Source organism: Geotrypetes seraphini, chromosome 6 (genome assembly GCF_902459505.1).
Source record: "Geotrypetes seraphini chromosome 6, aGeoSer1.1, whole genome shotgun sequence".
NCBI lineage: Eukaryota > Metazoa > Chordata > Amphibia > Gymnophiona > Dermophiidae > Geotrypetes > Geotrypetes seraphini.
In genome coordinates, this window is record NC_047089.1 from 180,711,249 (window position 1) to 180,738,470 (window position 27,222).

Genomic DNA, 27,222 nt, shown 5'->3' on the forward strand with positions numbered 1-27,222 from the left:
CAATGTTGCCGAAGACAGCCGTTCGAGAGCGCTGTGAGGCTCCACCAGCGCTCCTTCCTCTCCTCTTCGGCATAGCTAAACAAGGTAAAATTTTTACCAAAAAATAAAATAAGTAAGCCGAGCTTGGGGAGAGTGTGCTCAGACCTACTAGTATTCGGCCATCTTGGATCGAGCCTATCACCCCAAATTAATTTTAAAGTTTTCATTATTCCCTAATATATCGTTTCAGGTCCTGATTTCTAACTGAGAACCATTCTTTGGCAAGCAACATTTTTTTTTTTGTCTCCAATAAAGCTCCTGTTTGTTTAAAGTCGTTCAAGCCTTTATTTTGGATAAACAGCACTGTAGTTTCTTGATTTGCTCGGATCGATTTGGGCCCAGGGGGAGGTAGTTAGATGTCGGTGAATGAATAGATTTGGATGTGATGGTGTTCTGCTATGTCAATTATTGGTCTGACACAAATGTTGAAAAGTAGCAGAGATAGTAAGGCACCCTGTGTCACTCCATAGTTAAGTGGTTTTAGTTCAGATGTGGTCTGGCCTAGTAGTGCTCTGAGATCTTTCACTTCTTGTACAATTCCACTTTATTATGGGAACAGCAGATTGTTATGTACCTTGTCCAGCCAAGGTTTGTAGGAACTTTACTTGAGAAGTTTTGGCTCCACCTCCCTGTCTGATCATGCTCCCTGGACATCAGTTTTGTATTCCTACAAGCCATGCTGTAGGAGCTCATCTCTCCTGCTCATGTTTCATTTCTGAATTGCCCTTGTGCTGTGGAACATACCCTGCGGGGACATCCTTTCGGCAGGAGATTGCAGACTTTATACTAAAGTCTGCCTCTGGGGGGGTTTACCTGCCACTGCAGTAAACCCAACGGACAGCCTGCACGTCAAATTGGAGCTCCAGGATCTAGAGCTAGCTTGCCCCAGATTTGTCCGCTAGTGGGTGGAGGGCAGGCTGAGCGGTTCCGTGGGTTTGGGACCAGACTGCGTACTTTCCCTGAGTGGTCTGGAGATGTTGTAAGTTGCTGACTGAGGTGGCCAGGCAGGTGAGGCAGTCGGAAGATTTGAAATCCAGTTTTCCAGCTTTCTGAGGCTTGAGATCTCCCTGCATGCTGTTTCAGCATTGCCTACCATTTCTCACAGCACAAAACACATTGAGTAGCTGCTTGCCTTCCTAGTTTATCAATTTCGGGGCATCCTAAAAAGGGGTTTCTGGATGGTTTCCCTGCATGTCCTAACCCCCCCCCCAATCTGTAAAATCCCAAAATTGCCGTTTACCCAGGCTGTTTTAGGGCAAAATCGAAACCCGCGGTGGCCATCTTGGATTTTTGTCAAACATTTTTAAAGTATATTTTTTGCACTTAGGAGCTTCGTTTTTGCTCCAAACTTCTCAGATGGCTTCCTCAGGACATGATGAAATGGATTCATGCCTTGTTTGCGGCGGATGGCTGTCGGTTTCGCAGCCGTGTTCCACGTGCGTCGCAGCCTGCGAGGGGGTGTGAGGTGCCTTCCACCTCTGAAGAGGTCCTTCTTGGATCTCCTGCTGCAAACACTGCGAAAATCATGCTGGGAGACCCTCAGAAGGATGCTGGTGGTGTTTTGGCAAAACGCAAGCACAGTTCTGGGGAAAATCATCTAAGCACTCTAGATCTGAGGTGCATAGATCGACCCTTGCTGCGGGGGGGGGGGGGGGGAAGGATCTTTTCCCCCCAGAATTTGTATGTATGAAGTATCAGGCATGATTGATGGCAAAGAAAAAGTCCCATGCCTGTGGTTCACCCAGCCTGCTGGTTCTTCCCCTCCATTGGACTTCAGTCTGTCTCTGTGATAACAGATGGGGACCCCGGAATGCAGGCGGTCAATGCTGGCCATCACATCTGCATCTCCTTACAGCCCTCTACTGCCTCAGACACCTTGGGGGCATCCGCTGATGTAGCTAACCTAGCTGACCTTCATGATCAAGATTCAAGTGGGTCTCGTGATCTAGTGGAAGATCCGTCTGTTCACAGGTTTTTCAAGCCAAGCGCCTTGAGGATCTCATTTCAGAATCCCTGTGGATATTAAGCCTACAGTCAGATCAGCCGGTCCAAGCAGAATGTTCTTTGAGAGATCAGAGACCATTTTCTGCCTCCTTTTCCTGATAATACGGATCTGGTCTGGATTCTTTTGGAGTTTTGGGACAACCCGGAGGATCCCCTGAAATGTGCTTGAGCCATGGCGAGACTTTACCCTATGGCACCAGAGTTTTCCAAGCGCTTTGCTGCTTCAAAGATGGCTTTGGCTGAGGCTTAGGTCTCCAAGCGTACCTCCCTACCCTCTGATGAAGGGGTGATTCTGAAAGATGTTCAGGACAGGTGGCTAGGTTTTATTCACAAATGCCTCCTTGTTTCTGCGGCGGCCAGGGTCAGAGCGACCACGGCCATGTCATTTGTTGCCTGGGCATGCCATTTCAATCTTTGCCATGATCCTGATATTGTGGTTCTCCATGATTGGATTTTCAGCTTTCCGGAGTGGATTAGCTGGCGGACGCCTTATGACATGATGAGGGTCTTTGACCAGCTGGGAGCTTCTTTAGTTTCCATCAGGAGAATACTGTGATTATGGCAGTGATCTGGGGACATGGCAAACTGTCTAAGAAAATCAGTAACATGTTGCTCAGAAACCTGATATGCTAGTTGAATTTCAATTATAGATCTGAAATTGGTGTCATTAAATTAACTAAGAACACTTCTTAAGTTCTCAGTAGCAAAGAAAAATTTTTTTGTTGACCAGTGTAATCTGCTGGAGACTAGAAAGAACATGGCCTGCTCCGTCTTCAATGCCTTCAACATAATATCCAGAACTGGCAGGGAGATCTATGATTTCTCTCTCCTTCCCGCTGAGTCCCAATTCCTTTCTCCCTTCCTCCCACCCACTGATCACCCCAACACCCCTCCTAACCCCCTTGACATCCCCCTACATCTTCTGTACTTCAGATAAAAAAATTGGCAGAAGGATGCCCACTTCCTCATGCCGATAGGGCTGCCTCTTCAAAATAGGCGGCCCTTCCCCCTCCTAATGCATCTTGGGATCCACTGAGAAGGGAAAAGGCTGCCATTTTGCAGAGGTTGCTCTATCAGCAACTAAATACCACTTCTTTGCTGCCTTAAATACATAAATGTTCTTTTTATCCCCTTTGTTTTAGGAGGTTTATTAGGGTAGTGTTTGGGATGGTACAGGTTGGTAATCCAGAATTTTTTTTGTGTGTGTGGGTTACTGTCTTTGGGTTGACTGCTGAATACGATGGGGATGCGTAAGAGTCCCATCCACATTGGTACTTAGGACCTCTAGAGGTGGTGTATTAAGCGGAGTACTTACTTGCTGGTGGTGGGTTGATTCATGGAGGGAGGAGATGGGAAGGGATTAATGGCTGCTGGTAAGAAAAAAAGGGGGAGGGAAGTTATAAAAATTCATTGATTTACTTGTTTTGTCTTGCTAGCCCAACTTGCTTTGTAATAACTGTATGGTACACTTTATTTTGGGCTTGTATTTGCAATTTGTTCTTTTTTCAATAAAAAGTTGTTATATAAACTATCATTTAGGGAGTGTACTTAGTCGCATAACATAACATTTGTGCTCCTATTAACCCACATTTGCTACTATTTGAAGCGTTCTTCCAGGAAGCATACAGAAGGCCCACCAGCTCCTGCAAAGAGGTCTCGCTCCATTGGTGCCACAGTAGACCAGGTGAGTCTGTAACCAGTGACTATTTGTGTAAACTGTTCATAGTTCAGTGCTGCCCCTATCCATTTTCTGGAGTGTTGTACCTGGATCATGATTTGTATAGTTTTTAATTGGCTAAGGAGGCTAGTTGTAAAGCAGTGCTTCTGAATGGCATTAGAGCTATATGATACTTGGCAAAAAAAAGAAAGACAAAAATAATTGCAATTAAAGATGAAAAAGGAGATACATTTTCTCGAATTGGTCCTATCTTAAAACAATTTTTTAATTTTTATAAAGCCCTTTATTCTTCTAAGCCTTATTTAGATAGAGAAAAAGATGGGTTAGAATTTTTAGAATTAATTAAGGGTCCAAAAATTCCTGATCATATAAAAAGAAATCTAGAAGAGCCTATATCATTAAAAGTTTCAAGTTTTATTAGTGCTTGATAAATCGCTTATTGAGTATCTAAGCGATGTACAATTCAAATAAAATAGAGACAAATACAATGACTTTAAATAAAAACATACTAGGTTAACATACATGAGTCGTGAGGATTGGGTGGGAAAGTTACAATATGTTTGTGGAAGAAAAAATACATTAAAGGGAAAATAACTCAATAATTACAAACAGCATTGAAGTCCCTTAGAGTAGGGACCGCTCCAGGTGGTGATGGTTTTACTGTAGAATTTTATAAAACACTAGCTGATGCCCCGGCGTTGCACGGGTATTTAATTATAGCAATAACACAGTAAATGGATTCAAATAAAGATACTTTATAGTGGTGAATGAAATTATTTTTTTACAGCTTTATAAAAAGTACAATATTCAAATTATAATGTGAAATATTTGACAAAATGAATACAATACAACTAACACAAAACTTGATTATAAACAACATTTTTAGTTTCACCTCCAGGAGCAAGAACATATACATTCTTGGGTGAACCCACCCTTCCCACGTGTGCAGGTGGGCCGTGAGACCCCCAGAACATATCACCCCAGGTAGTGAGGGATCTGCATACCAAGTTTCGTTCAAATCGGTCCCACAGCTTCTTACATTTTTTCCATTGACTTGAATGGGTGAAATCTGATTTTCTGTTTGTAGCTCCGCCCACGTGTGCAGGTGGGCCGCGAGACCCCCAGAACATATCACCCCCGGTAGTGAGGGATCTGTATACCAATTTTCGTTCAAATCGGTCCCACAGCTTTTTACATTTTTTCCATTGACTTGAATGGGTGAAATCTGATTTTCTGTTTGTAGCTCCGTCCACGTGTGCAGGTGGGCCGCGAGACCCCCAGAACATATCACCCCAGGTAGTGAGGGATCTGCATACCAAGTTTCGTTCAAATCGGTCAAGCCGTTTTTGCGTGATCGCGGCACATACATACACACATACATACCTCCGATTTTATATATATATATATATATATATATATATATATATATATACACACATACATACATACATATATATATATATATTCCAAATTACCCTATTACCTCATTTGTTAAATTTATATCAGGCTCAATTAATTAAAGGTTGCATTTCAGGTACTATGGCAGAATCGTTGACTGTAGTTTTACCAAAGCCAAATAAAGATCCTACTTTGGTTTCAAACTACAGGCCTATTTCTTCAATTAATGTAGACGGAAAACTTTTGGCTAAACTTTTGGCTTTACGTTTGGCTAAGGCTCTCACTTACATAGTTGGTATGCACCAAACAGGCTTTGTTGCTCAGAGACATTCTTCCAATAATAACAGGTTGGCTTTTCATATGTTATATTTAACAAAAGCCATGAAAGATCCTTAGATGCAGAGAAGGCCTTTGATCGGGTGGAATGGACCTTCATGTATCAGGCTATGGATTGGTTTGATATAGGTTCAGGATTTATACAAATGATTCAAACATTGTATAGCTCCCCTGTTGCTAGATTGTATATTAATAATAATTTTTCAGAGTGTTTTAATTTGCATTGGGGGGTTAGACAAGGTTGTCCCTTGTCTCCTTTACTTTTTGATATAGTATTAGAACCCTTGTTATTAGCTATTCAGCAAGTAAAGGAGAAACAGGATATTACGTATTATGGTCGGGAATATAAGGTCTCTGCTTATGCAGTTGATATATTGCTTCATTTAAGGAATCCTGGAATAACCATTCCATATTTGCTTGAATTGATAGAGAAATTTGGGAAATTTTCAGGTTATAAAATAAACTGGAATAAATCAGAAGTTCTTCCTCTAAATGTACATTGCACAAAAGGTTTGTTTGATTCATTTCCCTTTTTATGGAGAGAGGAAGGAATAAAATATTTAGGTATTTGGATAAAAAACATGCTAGAAGAAACATTGAAAGTGAATGAAAAATTTTTATTACAGAAGGTAACAGAATTGTTTGAGCAATGGAATCTTTTATATCTGTATTGGTGGGGGAGAGTCCAAACTATTAAGATGATGATTTTGCTTGTGGTTTGTTACCAAATGGGTATGATACATTTTTTTTTTCAGTGGTCTTTTTATAAAAAATTAAATAGTATTCTTACAAAATTTGTTTGGCTGGGTAAGATTGCTAGAATTGCCTTAGTGTCTACAAAAGTCATTTGCAGAGGGAGGGGTAAATTTTCCCAATTTCTATAGGTATCATCAAGCCTATATTATGCGCCAGGGTATGTATTGGGTCCTCCCAGAGCTCATGGAAAAGCTCCCAGACTGGTTGGGGTTGGAATGGCAGCTTCTGTTTCCTCTCGGGCTTGGCCATGTTCTTAGTACCAAAATGCCTAGAGCAGGGGTGCCCACACTTTTTGGGCTTGCGAGCTACTTTTAAAATGACCAAGTCAAAATGATCTACCAACAATAAAATTTAAAAAAAACACAACGCACACTGTACGCATAGAAAATGTTAATTATCATTCCTATTCCAGGGTTTTTCAAAGAGGTCAAAGCAGATGACTCTATGCACTATCACCTCAGTAACAACCATACAAAAATAGACAAATATACCCCCTCCCTTTTTACTAAACCACGATAGCAGTTTTTAGAGCGCAGGGAGCTGCGCTGAATGCCCAGCGCTGCTCTCGACGCTCATATGCTCCCTGCGCTAAAAAACTCTATTGCGGTTTAGTAAAAGGGGACCATATTGTAAAATATAGACAGCAGATATAAATTGAGACACATTTCGATCACTAAATTTAAAATAAAATCATTTTTCCTACCTTGTCTGGTGATTTCATGAGTCTCTGGTTGCACTTTCTTCTTCTGACTGTGCATCCAGTCTTTCTTCCCTTCTTTCAGCCTGTATGCTTCCTCTCCTCCACACCTCATTCCCTCCCCCAACTTTTCCTTCCTCTCTCCCTGTCCTTTCTTTCTCTCTGCCTCCCTTTCCTTTTTTTCTGTTTCTCTTCTTTCCTTCTGTCTCCTTGCCTGCCCTTTTTCTTTCTTTCTTTCTCCCTGCCCTCCCCCAAGACACTGCCACTGCCATCGGGGACCAGGATCCAAACCGCCACCAATAACAGGCCCGAAAGCCGACGCCGCCCCAACCTCTCCCTGCTTCGGCCGACCAGCATCGCGAGGAACTGTTGGGGGAAATGCTGCCGGGTCCTGCCTTCGCGGAAACAGAAAGTAGGCAGGACCCGGCAGCAAGAAGAGGAAATGCTTCACTAACACGTCTCCCGCCTTAGCCCGTAGCGAACGCTTGCTTCAGGGCTCTCAACATGTGCGTGCAGGCTTCCCTTCTCCCCCCCCCCTCCCCGGACATAACTTCCGGTTTCGAAGAGAAGAGAAGCCTGCACGCACACGTTAGAGCCCGGAGCATAAGTTCGCTAGGGGCTGAAATCTCCAAGCCGGTTTTTTTGGGGGTTTTTTTAATGTTCAGCAGCGGCAGATGACAGCTGGGCGGACCGCTGGAGAGCTGGAGAACACTGGAGAGGAAGGCTGATCGGCCCGTAGATCAGGACGGCAACACGAGTGCGATCGACTCGAGTTGCCTTCCTGAGCTACTGGTCGATCGCGATCGACGCGTTGGGCACCCCTGGCCTAGAGTGTATAAAGAAAACAGAATATTAATAGATACATGGAAAACTTTACGATATTCAATAATTCAACACCTATTCCAATTCAAAAATCTACAAACCAAACTATATGGCTGAATTCCAAGATTCAAATTGGCAGGTTTAAGATTGTCTGGAAGTATTGGATAAAAGCAGGTATACGCACGTTAGATGATGTTATATCTAATGGTAAACTGCTTGATTTTTCACAGTTGCAATATAAATTCGGCCTTGATAAAACGCAAAGTTATAGGTGGTTGCAACTGAAGCAGGCTATTCAGGTGGGGTTCCCTGAATGGAAAAATCTTAATCAATTTAGTTTAGAATTCTTATGCTTTCAGGCAGACTTCCTGGGGCACCAGGCCGCACAGTGGATATATGAATAAAAAACCAAAAACTGGACTTAGAGATATTTGGAGCATTGAGATTAAGCATCAAATGACTGCGTCTCAATGGTCACGAATTTGGTCTTGGAGGATGAAATGTACAATGTCTGCATCTATGAGGCAAACGTGGTTTTTCCTGTTGCATAGAGCATTCTGGACCCCTGTTCGTTTACAAAAATTAGATTGCTCTAAGTCTAATAGATGTTGGCATTGTCATCTCGATGCGGGGACTTTAGATCATCTATTGTTTTATTGTCCATTTATTTTGGCTTTTTGGAAGTCGATTTGGGGGCCAAATAAATTGTTTGCTAGAGAATCATGTGGCATTATCGTATGATACAGTTTTATTTGGCATGTCTATGAGAGCCAAGAGCCAAATATCTTCCAATAATAATAAACTTTTACTGATTCTGACAAGAGTTGCCATTCAACTAATAACGTATAATTGGAAAAATTGGAACAGATTGAATTATAGTTTTTGTGGAGATCAGTGTGTCATATATATAAAATGGAAAGAACATTAGCTGTTCAAAAATGATATATATTTTTTAATTCTTTATTCCTTTTTAATCATTCAACAAGTGTACAAGAAAAATCATACATAGTCTCAGTAACAACACTTGATAAATTCATCAAAACAATAACAATTGTATGTGTGTGTGTATGTATGTATGTATATATATATACATGGGTTATATATATATACCCATAACCATATATATATATATAAACCCATAACCCACCTTCCCTCCCAACACTATTTTTCTTAATTCATTTTACCCTCTCATAAAGTATTCAAAAATTATAAGAAACAACACTTAGTTAAACACTTGAAAAACTTATCATTATCTTCTATTAACTTAAAAGAAATCCTTACCCTACCCTCCCTCCATCCCTATTATTAATTTTATTTCTACATTTTATCCAAACATCCCCCTCTCTTCCTTACATGGTGTATCTTCAAAAGAAAAATGATATCTATTCATTACAAAACAATAAAAGTTTTATTAAAATATGGGAGCTATTAGTTAAACACTTGAAAAACTTATCATTATCTTCTATTAACTTAAAAGAAATCCTTACCCTACCCTCCCTCCATCCCTATTATTAATTTTATTTCTACATTTTATCCAAACATTCCCCTCCCTTCCTTACATGGTGTATCTTCAAAAGAAAAATGATATCTATTCATTACAAAACAATAAAAGTTTTATTAAAATATGGGAGCCATTAACAAAAAGGATATTTTAATAAATTTAAGGATGTGTGGAGGCAATTAATAAATTATTGTAATGAATAGATATCATTGTTCCCTGATTAATATAAATGAAAGAATGGGGGGGTTTGGGTTTCATTATTTGTTATGAAGGGAAGGAAGACTTTATTATTATATGTATTATTTGATATTAGTATGGTGGGAGGGAAGGGGATAAATTTTATTTAATGAAAATGTTTGTGGAATTTCAAGTGATGTATTAAAGTTAAATTGTTACTTTCTGTGCACTTGATGTAAAACATAAAATGAATAAAGAATTAAAAAAATAAAAATGATACTTGGCAGTTTCTTGTGGTTTGTATTAATGTTTGTTTGTCTGGAAGACATTATGCATTTGGATTCCATGACACCCTGATCTTGCTATCAACTGGGGGAGTTTTGCTTTAACCCCTAGTTGAATTTGTGTAGTGCCTCCGATTCACTTGTCCAGACGACTAATCTGTAAAACTTCAGGTGCCTCTTACCTCCCTTCTCATAACTGTTTTAGTATAGTGTCTACACATTTGAATTCTCTTTTGTTTTAGGCAAATGAGTCCATAGTGGCAAAAACTACTGTTACAGTGCCTAATGATGGAGGCCCGATTGAAGCTGTTTCTACTATTGAGACTGTGCCATATTGGACTAGAAGCCGTAGGAGAACAGGTAAGTTTTTTGGAGGTTTTTTTTAAACATAAAATGTCAATCTGTGTCTTAGCATGATGGATATTGACTGTTAAAACTAGATTCTGTGGTGGTTTGCTCAGTTACTTATCATTACAGTTGCAGTGGTTGATAACTCTGGGTATGTTATGAAAAAGGGACCTTCTGCAGCTTGGGCAGATGCATACTGGATTGTTCAGAGAGTACCAAACAATATAGCTTGTGATGTCACTGGTTGAATTCAGTTTTCTCTACCTTCATCTGCTGGTGGGAAGGGATAACTCCTGCTGGTTCAGAACAGATAAGGCATAATTTCTCCTTTTTGCTGCTTAGACACAGGAAACATCCTGCATTGGAAATGCAGTAGCAGAGTGAATATGACTAAGCAGGCCAACAATGGCAATGTTAGATTATTTTCCTTGTTTTCCCCCCAGCTAACTTGCAGCCATGGAACAGTGAGACTTCCCTAATGAGTCAGCCGATGGAACACAAACCCGAGACTCCAAAGAACATAGCAAGCATGCGGCTTCATGATTTTGTATCTAAAACGGTATGTTTTCATAGGCAATGGGACATGTTTAATAGGGGGTTGGGTTTTAGGAATGGATTTGGTCTCTGCAAGGAATTTGTAGACCTGATTTCTTTAGAGCTTGATTGGGTATGCATCCCCAAACTCCCTCCCCCACCCCCTTTTTTTAATGATAATCTAAAAGACAAATTTTACAGGATATACTATGGCTTCAAGGATAGAATAAAATTGTTTGGTTCTGCTAGTTTACTCTATTCATAGATTGTCTTGCATTCTCTGGTATTGCTCTCTATCTTTAATTATTCTTCCTGCAAGGTTATCAAACCCGAGTCATGTGTTCCTTGTGGAAAGAGGATAAAGTTTGGAAAATTGTCCTTAAAATGCCGGGATTGCCGAGTTGTATCTCACCCTGAATGTCGGGAGCGATGTCCTCTTCCCTGCATCCCAACAGTTATTGGCACCCCTATACGAATTGGAGAGGTAATAATAATAATAATTTTATTCTTATATACCGCCAAAGCCATAGAAGTTTGAGGTGGTTTATAGCAAGAAGCGCTGGACAATCAGCGAAGAGGTTACAATCAAAGTCAGCAATACAATCTTACATAATGAAAGAATAAGAGAGCTATATAGTTCTTAGGGTTACTGGTTGAATAGGCAGAGCTGAGTTGATTCTTAGTTTACAAATCGATTGAACAAATTCATTTTTACCAGTAACTTGTGTGTTTTAACATTGCTAGCTTGGCAGTTATCATGATGACAGTATCAAAGACAAAATAAAAACTGCAAGGCTATGTTTTGAAAAGAATATTGAACTTTTGTGTATCAATATGAGTGTTCCAAATTTTCTTCATGTAAAATTTGATCCAATAGTTACACAAGTTCGGCCATCTCTTCACCTGTATACACAGAAAGCATGTTCTCCTTTTATATCTTAGACTAAGAAAAACTCTTCAGTTGACTCCTTAGAGTTGTATTTCTGTACTCAGAAGCTTTGTTTCATGTCCTTTCTAGTTCTAGTCTTATGTAGGGTTTGCTGTGAGGCAGAATCTTAGCTGGGATCCTGATATTTTGGATTGGAATTCAGTGGTAGGGGAGATGTTGCCCAGTTGGAATATTGTCATTCCTTATCTCTTCAGACAATTCCTGATGAGTGGGTATGTAACCTCCTACCATTAGATGGGGAGACTAAGAACTACTAAGTGGCATCATCCTGAGTTTAGGGATGGGGTGGTGTACAAGGGGGTTCATAAGTTCTGTTATATTTATGCTCTTTGTTGTCAACTTAAGGATTGCCCAAATTTACTTACAAGTCAGGCATTTAGATTAATTCCATAACAGTATATATCCATGTGGTATCTAATCTATAAAGCGGAGGTTTTTAACCAGTGATACCCACACTCCCAGGGAGTGCTGGAAGAGTTCAATGATATGTAGAGAAGGATCTTAAATTGGAGGTAATCCCCTACCATGGAGGTTGCCCATGAGACAAACCCCCTTGCTTCCCTCTCTTTTTTTCCCCTTACTCTTTTCTATCAAACATTGTAGTTCCTCCTTTTCACCTCTCTCTATTCTACCCCATCTCTGTGTACTATCCATTATCCCAGGACAAGCAGGCAGCATATTCTCATATGTGGGTGACGTCATCCACGGAGCCAGGATACGGACAGCTTCGCAAGCAGACTTGCTTGTAGAATTTTAGAAAATTCGCAACTGCCGCACTGCCAGAAACAACCACAGGTCCCAATTTGTATTAGCCTCGTTCTGCTGTCACATATACACACACATCTCTCTCTTCTTCTTTATTCAGAGTACTGCATACACCTTTTCTTATCAAAACAAGAACTACAGAACACAATGGAGACACAGAGCTCAGAACACAAAAAGAAAAGGCATTGTGTTTTTTTTTCCTTGGCAAAATGTTAACTGTTTCAGCAGTTCCTTTTACATAAGCAAGAATAGAAAAACTTACAAAGAATATATGCCCCTTCACCACCCATGCATGAGTTACTTCCTGCAGGCACGCCTCTTCTCAGTTATCAGTTTTTCGCGGAGACAAGAAGTCCTATTTTGACACTCTGCGCTAGACTCCTCTCACCACGGCTCATGTTTTATTTCTTTTCAGGGTCGCTGTGTTTCTTGCACGTTTTATTTTTTTTTTAAATTTAGTTTGTTTTTTCTTTCGGTCATGGCGGGGCCTGCCTTACGGCCTCAGCCTCCGGGCTTCGACTTAGCTGCGGCTATTTTCTCGTTTACATCCCAGTCGATTACAGGCTTCAAGAAGTGTAGCCGTTGCCAGCGCGCAATCTCCCTCACTGACCCACATCGGTAGTGTATTCAGTGTTTGGAACCTAACCATCATCCGGAGTCGTGTGCCTGCTGTGCTACCCTTCAACCTCACGCCTGCAACTGTTGTCGAGTTCAGGTGGAAAAACTCTTTGGAGGTATGGATCCACTTGCCCTGGCCTCGACCTCGATTCCGGTCAAGCTTATAGGGGTTCCGTCTTCTGCCTCGACCTCGGCTTCAACCTTAATCAAGCCATCCTTGTTTGGTGGGTCCTCATCCTCGAGCAAATCTGATAAGTCTTCTCCTGACGAGACACTTGCCTTACTGCCTCCCTCGGGTCAGGTTCCAGCAGTGATTATCAAACTGCCCAAGAAGCATGTTTATCCCAGGACAAGCAGGCAGCATATTCTTGACTGATGGGTGACGGCACCGATGGAGCCCCGGTAAGGACAATTTTAGAGTGATTGCAATCTAAGAACTTAGAAAGTTCTAGCTAGGCCGCACCGCGCGTGCGCCTTCCCGCCCGACGTAGGCGCGCGGTCCCCAGTTTCTGCGGAGCTAAGAAGACGCGTGTTTCCAATGGCTGTTGGAAATCTTTTTCCTTTGTACTCGCCTTCCCGCTCGCGCGTTATTTTTTCTTCGAGAACTTGTTCTCTCTCTTGTTTTCTTTCGTTTGTAAAAAAAAAAAAAAAAAAGTCAATTTTTTTCGACTTTTTTCGGTCGGCCCCGACGGGGCCTGTTGGCACCAACGAAGCCTCGGGCTTCGATTTTGCTACAGCCGTTTTTCCCTTCATGCCCCCTTCACCGGGTTTTAAAACGTGTCAGCGGTGTGCGCGCCCTATATCTTTATCCGACCCGCACAAGTGGTGCCTTCAGTGTCTGGGTCCGGACCATAGGGCAGAAACGTGCACCCGCTGCAGTTCTCTTCAAAAGAGAACTCTGAAAAATCGCCAAATACAGCAGCGGATTCTTTTCGGTACCGCTATGGAAGTTCCACCGGCATCGACTCCTGCAACTTCCTCCAAGTCGACACCGGTGGTGTCGACACCGCAAGATCCATCGCCGGTGTCGAACCCGGTAGGTAAGCTGGCTAAGAAGCCATCCCCTACTGTTCTTGGCCCGCCAGTCGAACATGCAGTGAGCCAAGTCCTGCAGACTGTGCGCCGGCCCCGCAAGCGCTCCGCTCCCATTGAAGTCACTGCCTCTTCATCGGCATCGACTTCGCCTGAGCGTCGAGCTGCACCGCAGGTACCGAGTAAGAAAAAAGCGGTACCGGTGCCATCGGGACCGTCTCTGGATGAGCGTATTGCATCCATCCTCCAGGTCCAGCTTAGGGAGCAATTGCAACACTTGCTCCCGGCTCTGCTGACTCCGAACCTTCCAGTGTCTGTACCTACTGAGCCTTTGGTGCCGATTGTCGACCAGCCTATTTTATCGGCATTGACGTTATCGGCACCGCAAAAATCTGCCCCTTCCGTATCTATGCCTGTTCTGTCGGCAGAGCTGAAGTCTCTTCGGCGTACTGCTTACTCGGCTTCTGATCCAGTACCGTTCTCTGACACCCGTACTGCTGTACAGTCACCGGGTACAGTGTCGATGCGTTCAGGCAAATCGGTATGCAAAACCAAGCATACCGAATCCTCTACTCCCCTTTCTCAGGGCCGTCTTCCATCGGTACGGGACCCAGATTTGTGGGATGATTCTGACGATCCCCTCGGTACCGAGGAAGATTATTCATCGGATGAGGATGATCCATCGGTGCAGGATCCTGCTAGTAAGCCAGAGCACTCGTCCTTCACCAAGTTTCTTAAGGAGATGTCAGACACGCTTTCAATCCCCCTAGAGTCTGACTCAAAAAAAATCCAAGGCATTTCTCGATGCTTTGGATTTTGACCAACCTCCTAAAGAATTTTTAAAGTTACCCCTCCATGATATCTTGAGGGAAACATTTTACAAAAATTTAGAAACTCCTCTAACCATTCCAGGAGCCCCCAGGAAACTGGAATCGCTTTATAAAGTGATTCCTATTCCAGGGTTTGACAAACATCAGCTTCCCCATGAATCTCTGCTGGTGGAGTCAACCCTCAAAAAATCTGCAGGCTCTAGTGTGTATGCCTCTGTCCCTCCTGGCAGAGAGGGCAAGGCCATGGATAAATTTGGTAAACGGCTTTACCAAAATGCGATGTTGGCCAACCGTTCAGGTAACTATGCGTTTCACTTCTCCTTTTACCTGAAACATCTGATCCAACAGGTGGCCACTTTTCAGAAGTATATTCCTGACCGCAAGCTTCCTGCATTTCAACAATGCACTTCCAGTCTCTTGCAACTCAGGAAGTTTATGGTCCGTTCCATCTATGATACTTTTGAACTGACATCCCGAGCCACTGCTATGTCTGTAGCGATGAGACGATTGGCATGGCTTCGACTCTCAGACCTTGATGTGAACCACCAGGACCGCCTTGCCAATGCTCCCTGCCTGGGGGATGAGCTGTTTGGAGAATCTATGGATACCACCACTCAAAAGCTTTCTGCCCATGAGATGAGGTGGGATACCTTATTGAAAAATAAGAAGAAGCCTCCTCCTCCTCGTCCTTTTAGACAGCAGCCATCGTATCAGAGGCGGTTTTCTGCTCGGCCGGTTCAGCCTCATCCTCCTCAACCTCGGAGGCAACGACAACAGCAACAACAGGCGCGTCGGCAACAGCCGCCTGCCGTAAAGCCTGTCACTCAGACTAAGCTGACTCAGCCCTTTTGACTCCCTTCTCCAGGGCATTGCCAGTCTTCACTCCTCATGTCCTCTTCCACAGCCCATAGGAGGTCGACTACACATTTTTCTCTCTCGATGGGAAGTAATCACCACCGCCCAGTGGGTGCTCTCGATCATAGCCCACGGCTACTCCCTCAATTTTCAGACTCCTCCGCCGTTAGGCCTGCCAAAAGAGTCTGCTTCCAACAAGTCTCAGTCCCTCCTTCTCGCTCAAGAGGTTCACTCCCTCCTTCTTCTCAATGCCATTGAAGAAGTTCCTCAAGATCAGCGAGGTCAGGGATTTTACTCCCGGTACTTTCTAGTCCCCAAAAAGACCGGAGACTTCAGACCTATCTTAGATAAGAACATAAGAACTGCCATCTCCGGATCAGACCCATGGTCCATCGAGTCCGGCGATCCGCACACGCGGAGGCCCAGTCAGGTATACACCTGATCAGTGTTCCCGCTAAGCTGCGCTGGGGTGCGCAGGCGCACAAAATATTACCTCGCAGCGCACAAGTTTCTCGTCACAGCGCACACAGTGTAGAGCACAGTTCTTCAACCGCCGGTCCGCAAAGGATTCGGTCCCCGCCGCAACGAAAGGCCGGCGTCAGCTGACTTGCAACTTCCTGTTGCAGTCGCTGTGCCGGGACTCCTGCCTTCCACCGCGTTTGCCTCCTGCCTTGTCTCCGCACCTCCAGACCAGCAGCGGCAGCTGTGTATGCTTTTAACTTCGGCACAGAGCTGCCCCTAATCAATAGTTTAGCGCGGTTTCATAAAGCAGCCTCGGGGCCTTTGCTAGGCCGGCCCACATCGCATCATCGAAGCGGGCCGGCTATCAAAGGCCCCGAGGCTGCCTCATGAAACCGCGCTAAACTATTGATTAGGGGCAGCTCTGTGCCGAAGTTAAAAGCATACAGAGCTGCCGCTGCTGGTCTGAACTCTTGGGCCGCTGAAGGAGGGCAAAAAGCAGCTGTCCTGGAGGTTTCCCTTCCTCTCGCCTTTACAAGTTCCTTTTTTCCACCTTTTTTTTTTTCCTTCAAACGGCAACGGGCCCCAGCATCGACATCAATCAAGTAAGTTCCACTGTCAATCAAGCGGTTCTGCTCGGCCAAAGCTTCCCCTGTGACATGAGCCACCCTCAGGGGAAAGAAAGTGACCCACAAAGGTGAGGGGAAGGGGGGCAGATGATGGAAGTTGGGGGGGGGAGAGAGAGAGAGAGAGAGAAGGGGCAGATGATGGAATGGAGGAGATGAGAGAGAGAGAGAAGGGGACAGATGATGGAAGTGAGAAGAAGGGAGAGAGAGCAGAAGGCAGATGGATGTCAGTTGATTTTTGGCAAAAGAACATTATAATGCAAAAAAATAACATTTTCGCTATATTTTCTAATGCTTGGAGTACATGTTATAACAATCTCTGAAAAATTAAAACAGTTTGCCTCAAATTAGATTTCCCCTCCCTCCCAGTCCCCCCTGATAATCTTGGTAGTGTTAGTGACAGCTGTTTTAAAATAAATTTGAGTTTTTCTGGTAAAAAAAAAAAATAAAGAATTTTGTACTTTCAAGAATTAATGCGTTGTTTTGTGTTCTTAAAAATATTATTTAACGTTATTTAATTTAGCGTGTAGGCCTAAAATTCCTTTGAATACCTCGTCCTCATGTATCAGCAACTTTGACAACATATTTATTTGGCTCATAACTTGCTGGCGCCCGATATTTTTAGCTCACAGTGAAAAAATTTTGCTCACAACACCCGCCCGCTTAGAGGGAACACTGCACCTGATGTAGTTTTAATCACTCATATCCCTCTATGCCTCTCGTAAGGAGATGTGCATCTAATTTGCCTTTGAATCCTAGCACAGTGGATTCCTTAATAACCTCCTGTGGAAGAGCATTCCAGGCGTCCACCACTCGCTGCGTGAAGCAGAACTTCCTGACATTTGTCCTGGACTTGTCCCCCCTTAGCTTCAAACCATGTCCTCTTGTCCGTGTCACATTGGACAATGTAAATAATTTGTTTTTCTGCTCTATTTTATCGATGTCTTTCAGTATTTTGAACGTCTATCATGTCCCCTCGCAGCCTCCTCTTCTCAAGGGAGAACAGTCCCAGTTTCTTGAGTCGTTCCTCATATTCCAAGTTCTCCATACCTCTTATTAGCTTCGTTGCTCGTCTCTGCACCCTCTCCAGCAGTTTTATATCCTTCTTTAGGTTGGGAGACCAATGTTGGACACAGTATTCCAAGTGTGGTCTGACCATTGCTCTATAAAGCGGCATTATGACTTTCTTCGATCTACTCGTGATTCCTTTCTTTATCATGCCTAACATTCTGTTTGCTTTCTTTGCCGCTGCCGTTCATTGTGCCAATGGCTTCAGGGTCCTATCTATCAGTACACCCAGGTCCTTTTCTTGTTCGCTCTTACCCAGAGTTGCGCCTGACATTCTATACTCGTGTTCCTTATTCTTACTACCTAAATGCATTACTTTGCATTTCTCCACGTTGAACTTCATCTGCCATTGCTCTGCCCATTTCTCTAACTGATACAAGTCGCTCTGGAGTTCCTCGCTATCTTACTGTGATCTGATAGCCCGGCATAGCTTTGTGTCGTCTGCAAACTTAATGATCTCACTGGATATTCTGTCTTCCAGGTCATTGATATAAATATTAAATAGGATCGGCCCAAGTACTGAGCCCTGGGGCACACCACTAGTCACTTTCTCCCAGTCTGAGAACTTCCCATTTATGCCCACTCTCTGCTTCCTGTTTTCCAGCCATTTGCCTATCCACCTTTGTATATCTCCCTCTATTCCATGGCTTTGTAGTTTCCTGAGAAGTCTTTCGTGTGGAACTTTGTCGAATGCTTTCTGGAAGTCCAAATATATTATGTCCACCGGCATTCCACTATCAATTTGCTTGTTCACGGTCTCAAAAAATTGAAGCAAATTCGTTAAACATGATTTCCCTTTCCTGAACCCATGTTGACTGGGTTTCAGCAAGTCATGTGTATCTAAGTGCCGGACTATGCTATCCTTGATCAGTGCTTCAACCATCTTTCCAGGGACAGACATAAGGCTCACAGGTCTGTAGTTGCCCGGTTCTCCTCTCGATCCTTTTTTGAAAATTGGCGTGACGTTCGCTATCTTCCAGTCATCTGGTATCTGTCCAGTTCTGATTGTCAGATTGGCAAGTTTTTGCAATAACTCTCCGATTTCAACCTTCAATTCCTTTAAGACTCTCGGGTGAATTCCATCCGGTCCAGGGGATTTGTCACTTAAGTTTGTCAATCTGGTAGTATATCTGGTCCAACTCCACTTCAACTGTGGTGAGGCTGTCTTCTATTACTCCACTAAACACTTTCACTGCTTCTGGTATTTTTGCGGTATCCTCCTCCGTAAAGACGGACGCAAAGAAGGAATTTAGTTTGTCCGCAATTTGTTTATCTTCCTTAATGTACCCTTTTCTTCCCTGGTCGTCCAGGGGTCCCACCGCCTCTTTTGCGGGTTTTTTCACTTTCAAGTATCTAAAGAAAGGCTTGAAGTTTTTGGCCTCTTGCGCTATTTTTTCCTCATAGTCCTTTTTGGCATCCCTCACCGCCTTGTGACATTTCTTCTGATCGTCTTTATGTTTTTTCCATGCTTCGGTTGTTTTCATGTGTTTCCATTTTTTGAAAGAGTCCTTCTTTTCTTTTATGGCTTCCCTCACCTGTCTGGTAAGCCATGCCGGTTCTCCCTTACCTTTTGTTCTCCCTTCTTTGGAGATCCTTGGAATGTGTAGATTTTGTGCTTCTGTGATAGTATTTTTCAGTAGGGACCATGCCTGGTCTACTGTTTCAAGTTTGTCCACCTTTTTCTTGAGTCGTTGTTTCACCATGGCTCTCATGCGATCGTATTTGCCCTTTTTAAAGTTAAAGGTTTTGGTTAAGGTTTTGGCACTTTTTCTATTCCCGATGTCAAGCTTAAAGTTGATCAAATTGTGATCGCTCGTCCCCAGCGGTACCGTAACTTCTACTTCTTTTGTCGGTCCCGTGAGGCCATTTAGCACCAAGTCCAGGGTGGCGTTGCCTCTTGTCGGCTCTTTTACCATTTGTTCCAGGAAGCAATCCCCTAGCGCCTCCAGGAACTTGGCCTCCTTGCCGCAGTTGGAGGTTCCTAGTTTCCAGTCTATCCTCGGGAAATTGAAGTCTCCCAATATTATTACATTGCCCGTCTTGCATTCTCGTTTGATTTCCTATATCATTTCTGAGTCAATTTCCTCCTCCTGTCCTGGGGGACGATAGTAAAGGCCAATTTTCGTGTCTGCGCTGTTTTGGCCAGAAATCTTGACCCAGAGGGACTCTAGCTTCTCTTTTGTTTCCGTCGTAGCCACTTCAACAGATTCTACTCCTTCCTGAACATATAGGGCAATACCTCCACCTTTCTGCCCTACTCGATCTCTTCTATATAGTTTGTATCCCTGAAGTACTGTGTCCCATTTGTTTTCTTCATTCCACCATGTTTCTGTTATGCCAATGATTTCCAACTTATCATGTCTTGCTATTGTCTCTAGTTCCCCCATTTTGTTTCCTAGACTTCTAGCATTCGTATACATACATTTGAGTTCTCTTCGTGTTACTTTTTTGGACTTTCTACTCTTTGCTGTCCCTACTGTTTCTTTCACGGTATCCTTAACCGCTCCAGTGTTGTCTCCCTTGTTTGCTGTGCGGTCATCCCCTCCTGTGTCTGAGTTGTCCCTTCCTGCCTTGTCTTCCTTATTTGCTGTGAGGTCGTCCTCTCCTGTGTATGAGTAGTAGCCCATTGTTCCTTCATCGGGGCATCCTGTCGTCCGTGCCATCGACTGGTGATCGACTGTCGGCTTTCCCCTATTTATTAGTTTAAAGCCTTCTCGATGGCCTTCTTCATGTTGCCTGCCAATACTCTTGCTCCTTCCTTGTTGAGGTGTAGTCCGTCCTTTCTGTAGTATTTGCTTTTTCCCCAGAACGCCGTCCAGTTGCGCACGAAGTCAAAGCCTTCTTCTTCGCACCATCGTCTCATCCAGGCGTTAATAGCTTGCAATTCCCCTTGTCTCTTTCCATCTGCTCTTGGTACTGGGAGGATCTCGGAGAAGGCCACCTTCACCTCCCTGATCTTCAGCTGTCTTCCAAGTGAGTGGAGCTGGCCCTTCATCTCTTCCCTGTCAGACTTCCGTCCGCTCACATCATTTGTTCCCACGTGGATGAGCACAGCAGTATCCTCTTCCCCTGCGCTGTCTATGATCCTGGAGATCCTGTTGGCCACATCCTTCACTCTTGCTCCAGGCAGACAGGTGACGATTCTGTCCTCTCTTCCTCCTGCGGTGTGGCTGTCCACGTGACGTATAATGGAGTCACCTACGATGATCCCCATCTTCTTTATTCGGGGGTTTCTTGGGGGTCGTAAGTCCACGTCTATGGTATAGGGCCAGTCTTCTTCCTCCAGTGCTACTCTTGAAATTGTTTTCAGCTCTTCAGATGGGGGGACGTCTTCCTGTGTTTGGTCAAGGAGAAGTTCAAAATGCTCTCTTTCCACCCTCTACCCTCTTCTCTCTCAGGGCGACTGGCTATGCTCCCTCGATCTCAAAGAGGCTTACACACATATTCCTATCCATCTGACGTCCAGGCAATATCTACGCTTTCTCATCAATCAACATCATTATCAGTACAAGGTGCTACCCTTCGGTCTGGCCTCCTCTCCCAGGGTGTTCACCAAATGTCTGATTGTGGTAGCGGCCTATCTCTGCTCTCACAACTTTCAAGTCTTCCCTTATCTGGACGACTGGCTGATCAAGGCTCATTCACCTCAGGCGGTTCTGCTTACCACCAATCAGACCATTCTCTTCCTTCGACTATTGGGGTTTGAAATCAATCTACCCAAGTCGCACCTCATTCCGACTCAGCGACTTCAATTCATTGGAGCCATTCTGGACACTGTTCTGATGAGGGCGTTTCTTCCATCCAACCGCCTTCAGACCATCCTTCATCTATGTCAGCAGGTGTTTCAACAGACTACAATCTCTGCAAATTACATGATGGTGCTCTTGGGGCACATGGCCTCCACAGTACATGTCACACCCTTCGCACGTCTCCACCTGCGTACTCCTCAATGGGTCCTAGCGACTCAGTGGTCACAAGCGACGGATCCTTGTTCACAACACATATCTGTGACCTCGTCTCTTCTTTGGTGGTTGACATCTTCAAATCTATCCAGAGGTCTACTGTTCCATCTACCTCCTCATCACTTTGTGATCACCACAGACGCCTGGGGAGCTCACCTGAACGAATTCCAAACTCAGGGGTTTTGGACTGCCCAGGAAAAGAAACACCACATCAATTTCCTGGAACTCCGAGCGATGTTTTATGCCCTCAAGGCCTTTCAACATCTTCTCTTTCCTCAAGTACTTCTCATTTGCACAGACAATCAAGTTGCAATGTATTACATCAACAAACAGGGAGGGACGGGCTCTCGCCTGTTGTGTCAGGAAGCCCAACGGATTTGGTCTTGGGCGACAACTCATCATTTATTTCTGAAGGCTATCTACATTCAAGGGGAGCAAAATTCCTTAGCAGACAATCTCAGCAGAATTCTCCAACCTCACGAATGGACTCTCGACCCCTTGACTCTCCAGTCCATTTTCGCTCAATGGGGCACTCCTCAAGTGGACCTTTTTGCAGCTCCTCACAATCATCAGTGCCGCTGTTTTGCTCCAGACTCTACTCTCCTCACCGTCTGGCACCCGATGCATTTCTTCTGGATTGGACCAATCATTTCCTCCTCTCCCGCTCATGCTGCAGACATTGTTCAAGCTCAGGAGGGAACGAGCCACCATGATTCTCATCGCTCCACGGTGGCCCAGACAACATTGGTTCTCCCTTCTACTTCAACTCAGTTCCAGGGAACCCATACTTCTTCCACTCTTTCCTTCTCTGCTTACTCAGCATCAGCAGACCCTACTGCATCCCAACTTGCAGTCTCTGCACCTGACAGCTTGGTATCTCTCGGGCTGACTTCGGCTCACTCACTCCTTTCTCAGCCTGTCCGTTCTATCATTGATGCTTCCAGGAAACCGGCTACGCTTCAGTGTTATCAGCAGAAGTGGTCTCGGTTTTCTTCCTGGTGCCTCTTACATCACCATAATCCCATGTCTCTAGCAGTGGGACTGGTGTTGGACTATCTTCTTTCCTTATCTGACTCTGGTCTCAAATCTACTTCTATCAGAGTTCATCTTAGTGCCATTGCTGCCTTTCATGAGCCAATTCATGGAAAACCCCTCTCGGCTCATCCTTTGGTTTCTAGGTTCATGAGGGGCCTTTTCAGTGTGAAACCGCCTCTCAAGCCCCCCTCTGTGGTCTGGGATCTCAATGTGGTTCTCTCTGCTTTAATGAAGCCTCCTTTTGAACCTTTGGCCACAGCGCATTTCAAATTTCTCACTTGGAAAGTGGTCTTCCTTATCGCTCTCACTTCTGCCAGGAGGGTCAGTGAGCTGCATGCACTAGTGGCCGATCCACCTTTCACTGTTTTCCACCATGATAAGGTAGTCCTCCGTACACATCCAAAATTTCTCCCTAAGGTTGTGTCTGACTTTCATCTAAATCAGTCCATTGTCCTACCTGTCTTTTTTCCAAAACCTCATTCTCATCCAGGTGAACAGGCTTTGCATACCTTGGACTGTAAACGTGCTTTGGCTTACTATCTTGAACGCACTAAACCTCACAGATCATCTCATCAACTTTTTGTCCTTTGATCCTAACAAGTTGGGTCATCCTGTCTCTAAACGCACTCTATCCAATTGGCTTGCTGCTTGCGTTTCCTTCTGTTATGCTCAGTCGGGCCTGACACTGGAAGGTTCTGTCACGGGCCACAAAGTTAGAGCTATGGCAGCGTCTGTAGCTTTCCTCCGTTCCACTTCCATTGAGGAAATCTGCAAGGCTGCCATTTGGTCCTCAGTTCATACTTTTACATCTCATTATTGTCTGGATGCATTCTCCAGATGGGATGGACACTTCGGCCAATCTGTTTTACAAAATTTGTTTTCCTAATGGCCAACCTTCCCTCCATCCCTCTTTTTGTTAGCTTGGAGATCACCCATCAGTCAAGAATATGCTGCCTGCTTGTCCTGGGATAAAGCACAGTTACTTACCGTAACAGGTGTTATCCAGGGACAGCAGGCAGATATTCTTGCGTCCCACCCTCCTCCCCGGGTTGGCTTCTTAGCTGGCTTATCCTAACTGGGGATCGCGCGCCTTCGTCGGGCGGGAAGGCACTCGTGCACGCGCGGTGCGGCCTAGCTAGAACTTTCTAAGTTCTTAGAGTGCAATCACTCTAAAATTGTCCGTACCGGGGCTCCGTCGGTGCTGTCACCCATCAGTCAAGAATATCTGCCTGCTGTCCCTGGATAACGCCTGTTACAGTAAGTAACTGTGCTTTCCAAGTCGAAGACTCATTATTCCTCCTCTTGCTCGGAGACTTTAGCCACACCAAATGTACCAGACCCTCAAGTCTTGGTGTCACATTTGGAGGCTATGATCCAGACCAGGGATAGGCAATTCCAGTCCTCGAGAGCCGGAGCCAGATCAGGTTATCAGGATATCCACAATAAATATGCAAGAGTTAGATTTGCATCTCAAGGAGGCAGTATATGCAAATCCATCTCATACATATTCATTGTGGATATCCTGAAAACCTGACCTGGCTCTGGCTCTCGAGGTCCGGAATTGCCTACCTCTGATCCAGACCATCTTGGATCGTTAGTTTGGTAATATGCTTGCCAAACATACTCCTGCCTCGACTCTGCTTCCTGCAATTCAGCCTGAGCACTTAGCAATATCACAAGGAGTCGAGTCCTTGGCTGTACCTCGAGAGGACTCTACACACTCTATGCAAGGAGTCGAGTCTTTGCAAGTGTCTCGTCTGGAGCATAAGCTCGCTACTCAAGGAGCCGAGTCCTTGTCAGTGCCTCGAGATACCTCGACACCAGGCGTTCTTCCCCTTTTGGTGTCTCCAATACCTCCAGCCTTCCCTTCTCGTATAAGGCATCGCCCTTCCCGAGGCATAGGGCAAAGACTCCTTGACTTTCTTCTCAGCGAGACCTTCCTGGTTCGAGGCACAGTTCTCCGCATCTGTTGAGGCATCCATCGAGGCACAGATCCTCTTCTCGAGGCAAGCCTCGTCGCTCCAGAACTCGAGACTCTTCGAGGACTCCACCTCTAGATACCTCTGCTTCTTCTCCTGTGAGGGATTCTATTCATTCTCTCAGTGATTTGTCTATACCTGCATATTCAGGCCTCAGGTATCAATACTCCAGAGAAGCTTCACCTTCATTTTCTGCCTTGCAAGGCACCTCGAGGTTACCTTCTTCTTGAGGTTAACCTTCCTTGGAGCAGATATCTTTTTCTTCTTTCCTATGTCAAATGAGTAAGGATCTCAGTATTACTTTGGATTCTGATTCCAAATAGTCTCAGGAATATTTAGAAGAAATGGGTATATCTCGTCCTCCTGCGGAGTCTCTCAAATTGCCCATTAATAGACTTCTTTCTCAAACCTTTTAAGAGAAATCTTGAGACACCTTATTCCATTCCTGCTGTCCCAGGAAAATTGGAGTCTCGTTACAGAATGGTCCACTGCAAGGGCTTCGAGAAATCTCAATTTATCTCATCAGTCCCTTCTTGTGGAGTCTTCTCTGAAAAAGACCAACCCGGCCAAAGTTTATGCCACTGTCCCTCCTGGAAGAGAGGGAAGGACCATGGACAAGTTTGGTCGCCATTTGTATCCAAATTATTTCATGGCAACTACAGTTTTGAATTACAATTTTGTTTTCATTTCTTACTTCAAGCATTTGGTTTACACACTGCTTGAATATTTATTTATTTATTTATTTATTTAAATTCTTTATTCATTTTTAAAACTTTCATCAAGTGTACAACATATCATAATAATCACAATTAATCAGAGCACTTGCATATCTTATCATTATAATCTAAACATACAAATGTAACCCTCTCCCCATCCTCCCTCAAAGCTCTTCATTCATAATAAGAAACCTATATTTGTATCCCTCCCCCCTCCCAATACTATTTGTTGTATGACTAATAGAAAAATGGCATTTAATCATGACAAAAAGACGTTAATGGCTCCCAAATTTTAATAAAATTATTATAATTTCCATTTTGTATCGCTATTGATCTTTCCATTCTATATATGGTGGCATAATGAATTCCACCAAAAATTAAAGTTAATTAAAATAATAATAATTAAAATATATTCCTCAACAGGTGTTATCCAGGGACAGCAGGCAGATAATTCTCATGAATGGGTGGTGTCGCCAACGGAGCCCCGGTTCAGCCCACTTTAAAAGTGCATCGCCACTTTAAGTGCTTAGAAAGTTTGCGATAGCCTGAACCACGCATGCGCGAGTGCCTTCCCGCCCGACGTAGGGCGTGCGGTCCCTCAGTTAAGATAAGCCAGTTAAGAAGCCAACCCGGGGAGGTGGGTGGGATGTGAGAATATCTGCCTGCTGTCCCTGGATAACATCAGTTACGGTAAGTAACTGTGCTTTATCCCAGAACAAGCAGGCAGCATATTTTCACGAATAGGTGACCTCCCAGCTAACAGAGATGGGATGGTGGGAGTGTTGGCCTAAGAAAATAAATTTTGTAATACAGATTGGCCGAAGTGCCCATCCTGCCTGAAGAAAGACTCCAGACATTAGTGAGAAGTGAATGTATGAACTGAGGACCAGGTGGCAGCTTTTCAGATTTCCTCAATGGGTGTAGATCTAAGGAAAGCTACAGAAGTTGCCATAGCTCGGACCTTGTGGGCTGTGACATGACTCTCCAGTGCCAGTCCAGTCTGAGCATAGCAGAATGAGATGCAGACAGCCAGCCAGTTGGAAATTGTTCTCTTGGATACAGGATGCCCCAACTTGTTTGGATCAAACAAGATGAACAGTTGGGGAGATGTTTCATGTGGCTTTGTCTGGTCAATGTAATAGGCCAAAGCCCGATTAAAGTCCAAAGTATGCAAAGCAGTTTCTCCAGCATGAGAATGAGGCTTAGGAAAAAACACTGGTAGAACAATTGACAGATTGAGATGAAATTCAGTGACAACTTTTGGAAGAAACTTTGGATGTGTACGCAGAACCATCTTGTTATGATGAAAAATTGTGAAAGGTGGATCTGCTATTAATGCTTGTAACTCACTGACCCTCCTGGCAGAGGCGAGAGCAATAAGGAAGATAGATAGATTGTGAGCCCACCAGGACTGAGTACCTGAATAAACTGTTGTGGGCTCCCTTGAGAGAATGGTATAGAAACTGAATAAATAGCTCTAAGTCTAATAGATGCTGGCATTGTAATCTTGAGATTGGGACACTAGATCATTTGTTATACTATTGTCCCTTTATTTTAGCCTTTTGGAAATCAATTTGGGACCAAATAAATTGTTTATTGGAGAATCATGTGGCATTATCGTATGATACAATTCTATTTGGTATGTCAATGAGAACACAGAGCCAAATTTCATCAAATAACAAAACTTTTATTGATTATGACAGGAGTTGCCATACAACATATTACATCTAATTGGAAGAATTGGAGTAGACTCA

The 27,222-nt window shown here is 44.0% G+C and overlaps 1 protein-coding gene across 1 annotated transcript in view; it reads left to right on the plus strand.

The window, feature by feature from the left end:
• The window catches only part of RACGAP1 (Rac GTPase activating protein 1), a 94,526-nt gene that overhangs the window by 45,247 nt on the left and 22,057 nt on the right, over positions 1-27,222 (plus strand). Inside the window, exons 7-10 of the mRNA XM_033947527.1 lie at positions 3,650-3,727; positions 9,935-10,052; positions 10,484-10,599; positions 10,894-11,058. Coding sequence (XP_033803418.1) covers positions 3,650-3,727; positions 9,935-10,052; positions 10,484-10,599; positions 10,894-11,058 — 477 coding nt within the window. The remainder of the gene's footprint in view (positions 1-3,649; positions 3,728-9,934; positions 10,053-10,483; positions 10,600-10,893; positions 11,059-27,222) is intronic.